Below are 7,606 nucleotides of genomic sequence, written 5' to 3'. Positions count from 1 at the left end.
TTTCCTTCTATAGGTGATGTTCTGACTTCATCTGCTTTCCTTCTATAGGTGATGTTCTGACTTCATCTGCTTTCCTTCTATAGGTGATGTTCTGATTTCATCTGCTTTCCTTCTATAGGTGATGTTCTGATTAGTGTTGGACATGCCGATGTGCTAGGATATACGCTCCGTGAATTTTTAAAGCTTTTGCAAAATATCACCATAGGAACAGTGCTACAAATGAAGGCTTACCGAGGCTTTCTTGAAATACCCCAGGAATGGCAAGATGTATATGATTTGATCCCGGAGACCAAATTTCCAATCCCACAGTAAGTAGTTTACTTTAGGACAATGTTATGGAACCCAGGCCTGTGAGGCACAACGTTCGGATTTAATGTGAGAATCATCCAATGGTAACAGCTATGGGAGGAGGGTTTGGTGACACTGTCAGGGCTTAGTGAATGACGTTCTTCTACAAAGGACATTCTGCAGGACGTCATATGAGGGAGTGTTATAAAGGCAACTCAGTTTAGAAAATGAACCAGCTGTCATTAATGGGCACTCTGTGCCCAAGTCTCTCTGCACTGTGCCAATGCAGTCTGTCTAGCCCTAAAACATAGGTTAAGATGGGACTGAGTGGCTTAGTGGGCGAAATGCTTGCTGTAAAAGCATGAGGCTTTGCATTTGTACTCGGCACCCATGTAAAAGCTGAGTGTGTGGAACACATCTAACTCCAGCGGCAGCAGGGCAGACAAGAGGACCCCAAGAGCTTGGTGGTCAGCAGTCTAGTCTAGTCCAACTGGTGAGCTGCAGGTTCAGTGAGACCCTTTCTCAGAAAGGTGGAGCATGATAGAGGAAGATACATGCTGTCAAGCTGACCACTACAGGGGCATGCACACAGTGCTGAGAATTCTACTTCCTCTTTTCTCTCTTGCAGTAACTTTCTAGGTTGTTCTGAATAACATTTATACCTGTCTAGTTAGGGTTTCTATTACTGTGATAAAATACCATGACCAAAAGAAATCTGTAGAGGAAAGGGTTTATTTTGCTTATGTTTCCACATTGTAGTCCATCATTCAAATAAAGTCAGGGGAGGAACTGGAGAATGTGAGGAATGCTGCTTACTGGCTTCCTAGAACCATCTACCCAGGGGTGGCACCCCCCACATAGGGCTGAGCCCACCCATACCATCCATTAAGGCAATACTCCAGATATGCCTACAGACCAAGGTTATGGAGATATTTTCTCAACTAAGATTCCCTCTTTCCAGATATGTCTAAGTTTGTGTCAAGTTGACGAAACCCAACCAGCACAATGCCCTTTACAAGCCTCTGCCTCCACCCCCACCCCTTTGTTTTTTTGAGACAGGGTTTCTCTGTGTAGCCCTGGCTATCCTGGAACTCACTTTGTAGACCAGGCTGGCCTTGAACTCAGAAATCCGCCTGCCTCTGCTGGGATTAAAGGCATGCACCACCACGCCTGGCTAAGCCTCTGCCTTCTTAGTAAACACTTAGTTCCTTCTGTCCTCATTTGATGAAAAAGCTGTTAGAGCTCTCCATTTCCTCAGGAGACACACATCCCAGGCACTCCAATACAGGCAGTATCTGATTTCTCCTGAAAAATGAGATGGAACTGTGTTCCCATGTGGTGATGGCACAGGCTGGAGTGGGAAAGCAGCTGCCCCCTTCAGATATAATATAGTATAATACAAATATATAAATAACAGTAGGGTCAAATAATTTAAGGCAGGATTTATATTTATGGTTGAGAAAAAAATTAAAAGGTACTTTAAAATATGAGTCTTTAACAAACATCCTTCCAGCTCAAATGCTACTTCTAAAAGAGAAAACTTCCCAGTATTTGGGAGGAAGAGGTAGTTAGATATGAGTGTCTGAAACCAGGGCATGGGGTAGGTGTATTCTAAAGGACGGTTGGTGGGGAGGCTGTGGGTCTTGTGTGTGTGTGTGTGTGTGTGTGTGTGTGTGTGTGTATGTGTGTGTGTGTGTACTGTATGTGGGGAATAGGTTGGGTGGGCAGCCTCTTGAATGAACTAGAAAGTACTAACCTGATTTCATTTGAGTATATTTGTTTGTCTGTAATTTATGAGTCAAAGGAAAGTTATGAAATGTATTAGGGGACTTTAAATGTTAAGAACTGACTATCTACAGGTTCAGTTTCAGCAAATTTGACCTCATTTGATATCCTTGGGCACCAGCATACACGTAACCAACATATATACATGTAGGTAAAACACTCATACACATAAAATAATAAATTTGCAAGTATTCAAACATCAAGAATCCATTTCATTAACACAATGATGCAGAAAGTAATGGAGGTAGTTTGTACTTTTTGATTTTCTCAAGAGAAAGTTTTTTTAAAAAAAGATTTATCTATTTTTTATGTATATGTGTACATCATAGCTGTCTTCAGACACACCAGAAGAGAGCATTAGATCCCACTACAGATGGTTGTGAGCCACCATCTGGTTGCTGGGAACTGAACTCAAGACCTCCTGAAGTGCAGTCAGTGCTCTTAACCGCTGAGCCATCTCTCCAGCCCAAGAACAATGGTTTTAATTGTGTGTGTGTGCAAGTTGAGTACAGTGTCCACAGAGGCCAGAAGAGAGAGTAGGGTCCTCTGGAACTAGAGTTACAGGCAGTTGTGAGTTGCCTAATATGGGCCATGTTTCTAGCCCCAAATAATTTTTTTTTAAACTTATGGAACAAATAGTTTGTAAGATCTTCTGTAAGGGAATCTACCCATTAAGACAGTAAGAAGACATTGTATTCACTCTTCATTTCAGCACACCAAAGAAAACGGAGCAGGCAAGAGAGTCTCTTGTAAAGGATGACCATGAAGAGGCAGTTTTAGATAAAAAGCTCAAGTATTACAGGTACCCTCGGTCAGTGTGGAATTACCCTGTAAGGACACCGATCTCCATCTCCACAGAATGGCACGGGTATAGAAAGAAGGAGCGCACTATTAGTGTTGGCAGAGACATTAACTCTGATGTAGTCATTCACCAGGATGACAAGAAGGAACTGAGGGCTCCTTCTCCATACTGGGCAATGGTGGAGCCAGACGGAGCCATCTCCTCCTCGTCTTCCTCCACTGCCGATTCTTCCACCTCAGACGCCTTCTGGCTGGAGGATTACGCACAGGTTGAGGAGGGCAAAGGTAAACAGGTATCAAAGTTTGGTTAGGTATTGGTTTGCAAATTTGTGGCCATAGAACTTTTTATTTTTAAACATCCAATTTTTATGCCTTACCATGGTGTTGGTTTGTAGATTTCCTACACGACTCACCTGCTCTCCTCCGACCACAGAAAAGCCTTCTTCCATCAGCAGCTCAGGACTTGATGTGGTTTAACAGGCAGGCTCTGCAGACCTGTTCTCAGAGTCAGCATCACTTGCTCAGATTTTACAGTGTCACTAGAGGAACCTGCCCAATCATCACAATGGCTGAACATTTGTCTTGTACGGTACCGTTTTCCTTGAGGTTTTAGACTGGTTGTTTACATTACAACCCCTGCCCCCACCCTCTCAGTGATACTTTTACTGGGAATGTCAGGACTGAAACAAGCAAGGAAGAGACAGAAGGAGTCAGACACAAATGAAGGAACCAGCTGAGAGGATGTTCTTTAGAAATGCAGTTTTACTGTAAATGGGGCAAAATCCAGACTGTTCAGTGTTAAAGTTGTTTTTATTTTAAAAAGCCATCAGTAATAATCTGGAATTTTTACTTTTAAAGCGGCTTAGCCTCAATTTTAACAGTTTCTGAAATTTCTTAATTGATGTAATTGGCGAACTCAAAAATTACTCTATTACTGTTTTCTTTAAAGCATTTAATAAATACCTGCTGACTGCTTAGAAAGAACGCAAGAGGAACATTTACACACAATGCTTTATTGACTCTGGGACAGCTGGGAGTCACTATGCTTTTAAGTTTTTTTTTTTTACTTCATTGAGAAAATGTTGAATTAACATTAATTAATAATTAAGAGACCTAACTCTGATGTGCTTGCTGGTCTGGGCTGAGCTTTAAATACACGCATGTGTTATAACTCGTCGAGAAAAGGCGTATGTCCCAAGTTTCCACTCGATGCCATTGACTTCTTGCCAGAAACAAACTTTTTTGCAGCCTTAAATAAAACAGAGAGAGTTAAATAATGTTATCACCAAATAGATAAACCATATATTTTGAGTTTATGGACAAGCCATTCTAAGACAGCAATTCCGTAATACAGCCTCATAAGGCAATTAACTGTGAGATAGCCGGTGTTTTATTCTGAATGTGAACAGCATCGCATGTGCAACTAAGCAAACAGATGAGAACCGTCTGGCAGAAAAACCCCACTGCCATTCAAAACCAGGGAGAATGGCCACTGGTAGGCTGCACTTTGTTTTGTATCACAATGGTAACAGGCCTGGGTTAATCAAAATGCTGTCATCATTAACATATTTATTGTGGAAGAGGGGCTGTGGTGGTACTGAGAGACCATGTAGTCCAGGCTGCTTGAAACTCCCCATCTTCTCTCTTTAGCCTCCAGAACACCGGGCCGCTCCAGGCATCTGTTACCATGCCGGGCTGTTCTGGTATTTTCTCCATGTCATTATTTCAAAATCTAAGGTTATGTTAAGTGTAATAGCACAGGGCAGGACTATGTAGAGCAAGAGCTCTTATGTTATCCCAGGCTAGCTTTTCTGATGCAAGAGAGAAGGTGGTAGAGGCGGGTGAGCAAGGATTCACACAGCCCTTACACATAAGTGTACTTTTTAGATGCTATCAGAATGAATTCTGGGCCAACTGAAATGCAGGCAGGGGGAGTATCTAACTAAAAGCAGACTTGATTCTACCCCACTGTCACCACACAATGGTGAGAGGATGGTTAAGACACCTACAGTAAAGGGGGAGGTGTCTTTACTGCAGAAGCACCACTGACGGGAGATTTACAGCAGAGTTCACTTTATTAGTACTCAAACAACTCAATCTCTCTTTTTTTTTTTTTTTTTTTGGTGTTTCGAGACAAGGTGTAGCTCCTGCTGTTCTGTAACTCACTCTGTACACTTCCAACTCAGAGACGCACCTGCCTCTACCACCACTACCTGGATGTAACAAACAACTCAGATCTTATAGGAAATAATACTATTTAAGACCGGTGAGGAAACTAGCAAGAGAAGGTCTTAGGTTGGTAGAATGTGGACACTGTGAGCGTGTGCATGGTTAAGGACTGGCATGGGGCTTCTTGGGTTGAGAAGGAGAAGTGGCCATGAAACTTGGGAAGTCACTCATCGGCCTGACCTCCAAGAGTTTAAACTGGTTCAAGATGGGCATCTGCTTGAATGGGGAAGACACATCCACCCAAGTGGCTAGGGAAGCTGTTTGTAGATGGTGGGAAACTCCTGCTCTGCACCAACACAGGCCCCAAGGAAGCTGATGCAGTTACTCTGAAAGTGGGTCACCAGGTCTAAGCTGAAATGGATCTCATCTGCTTACCTTTACAACATCAGCATCAGCCACGGAGTCAATCTGTTGAAGGACGGTAGAAGGTGGCATATAAGAACCTGCAGCTAGAGCCTGTGACCCAATTTCACTCAGGAAGCCCTCTGACGTCTCCACAGACATTAGATATCCAGCTTTCAGCTTGTTCCTGTCCAATAAAAGGCAGATGTCAGTTTTATTTCCCCCTCTCCTCCATCCCCCACCTGTCCCCAACAGCAAGACAGTAAATGTATTTCAAACTAGACCTTACTTCAGCAATGCAGCTCTACTTGGAAGGTGCCAATATAAAACAGCTCTCAACACTCAACAGGTTGTCCTTTGATTTTGGAGTAGAGCTTAAGACTTTTAAGGTGAGTTTTAATCATGAAGCAACTTTTAATTTATGAACTCACTATGGCTGGCTTTAAACTTAGATTTGCCTGCCTCTTTTTCCTGAGTGCTAGGATTAAAAGTGTGTACCTCCATGTCCAGCTATGATTATATTTTTTAATTTTCCAGGTATTTCTTTTTCCTTTGTTTATGTACATTTGAGTTTTGCCTACATGCGGGAGTCAGATTCCCTGTAACAGGAGTTGGAGACAGCTAAGCTGTGGTGCTGGGAATTGAACTTCAGTCCTCTGAAAGAGCAGCCAGAGCTTTTAACAACTGAACCATGTCTCCAGCCTCCTTTCTAGGCATTTCTCTCTCTCTCTCTTTTTTTGAGAAGAGTTTCTCTCAATCTGTAGACCAGGCTGACCTCAAACTTAAGAGACCCACCTGGGATCTCCTGAGTGCTGAGATTAAAGGTGTGCACTACACCACTGGGGCAGGTATCTCTCTCTCTCTCTCTCTCTCTCTCTCTCTCTCTCTCTCTCTCTCTCTCTCCCCCTCCCTCCCTCCCTCCCTCCCTCTCTCTCTCAACTAGTTTTTTTTTTCCTCAAAAATTTTATTTTCGGTCCATTGGTGTTTTGCCTGCAGGTCTGTCTGTGTGAGGGTGTTGGATCCCTGGACCTGGAATCACAGCTGTGAGCCGCCATATAGGTGCTGGGAATTGAACCTAGGGCCTCTGCAAGAGCAACCAGTGCTTTCAACCACTAAGCCATTTCTCCAGCCCCCAAGGCAGGCAATTCTAGTAAGAGAATATGTCTACTTACGTGACTCTTAACGTCCCATCCACCTGGCTGATAATACACACACACACACACACACACACACACACACACACACACCACCACCACTAAATCCCATTACTCAATTGGGATTTATCTCAACGAGGGAGGGGCATGATGGATAAGTCAGGTGGGAAAGTATGATACAATACAACGTCTTCTATGGCCCATGGCTTAAACATGGATACAAAAGCTTCATTTTGAAATGAAACAGACAGACTTAATTCACAAGTATGCCATAAAGAAATTGTAATTCCTTACAAACACATCTTCAAAGGCATTGGAGTGTCTATACTAGATGTGAATCACTGAGGGTGAAGGTGCTTGCTACCAAACATAACAACCCAAATGCAGTCCCTGGAACCAACATGGTAGGAAGAGGGAACAGCTACTTCCAGTTGTCCTGACTCCCATACAAGTACAGACATGCACGGGTAAGCCACACATAGGAAAGAATGGGCTGGAGACAGCTCAGTGGCTAAGAGCACTTGTTGCTCTTGCAGAGGCTTGAGTTTGGTTCCTAGTGCTTACACAGAGGGTCACAGTCACTGGATCCTGGGGATCCAACACCTTCTTCTGACCCCTTGAGGGCACAATGCACATACATTGTGCACTTGCATACATGCCAAACAGGCAAAATACTCATAAAGTAAATATAAAAATTACTTAATTTTTATTTTATGCACATTGATTAGTATTTTGCCTGCATGTATGTCTGTGTGAAGAATCTCTGAATCTGGATTCATAGATGGTTTAAGTTGTAATGTAGCTGCTAATAGGAATTAAATCTGGGTCCTCTGGAAGAACAGCCAACATTTTTTTATTAGGTATTTTCCTCATTTACATTTCCAATGCTATCCCAAAAGTCCCCCATACCCTCCCCAACACTCCCCTACCCACCCACTCCCACTTTTTGGCCCTGGCATTCCCCTGTACTGGGGCATATAAAGTTTGCAAGTCCAATGGGCCTCTCT

The 7,606-nt window shown here is 43.1% G+C and overlaps 2 protein-coding genes across 3 annotated transcripts in view; one reads left to right on the top strand and one right to left on the bottom strand.

Moving 5' to 3' along the window:
• The window catches only part of Pdzd9 (PDZ domain containing 9), an 11,326-nt gene extending 7,475 nt beyond the window's left edge, over positions 1-3,851 (top strand). Inside the window, exons 3-4 of one of the 2 annotated variants that reach the window (XM_021167182.2) lie at positions 119-308; positions 2,786-3,851. In XM_021167182.2, the coding sequence (XP_021022841.1) occupies positions 119-308; positions 2,786-3,185 (590 nt within the window). In that variant the 3' untranslated portion in view covers positions 3,186-3,851. The remainder of the gene's footprint in view (positions 1-118; positions 309-2,785) is intronic. The other variant, XM_029479497.1, reaches the window with a different exon arrangement.
• The window catches only part of LOC110298142 (cytochrome b-c1 complex subunit 2, mitochondrial), a 25,079-nt gene continuing 21,284 nt past the window's right edge, over positions 3,812-7,606 (bottom strand). Inside the window, exons 13-14 of the mRNA XM_021167181.2 lie at positions 5,479-5,632; positions 3,812-4,123 (exon numbers count right to left, since the gene is read on the bottom strand). Coding sequence (XP_021022840.1) covers positions 4,040-4,123; positions 5,479-5,632 — 238 coding nt within the window. The 3' untranslated portion in view covers positions 3,812-4,039. The remainder of the gene's footprint in view (positions 4,124-5,478; positions 5,633-7,606) is intronic.

Source organism: Mus caroli, chromosome 7 (assembly GCF_900094665.2).
Source record: "Mus caroli chromosome 7, CAROLI_EIJ_v1.1, whole genome shotgun sequence".
NCBI classification, from domain to species: Eukaryota; Metazoa; Chordata; class Mammalia; order Rodentia; family Muridae; genus Mus; species Mus caroli.
The sequence above is the reverse complement of the archived record's forward strand: the minus strand, read 5'-3'. Positions and strand labels throughout refer to the sequence as shown.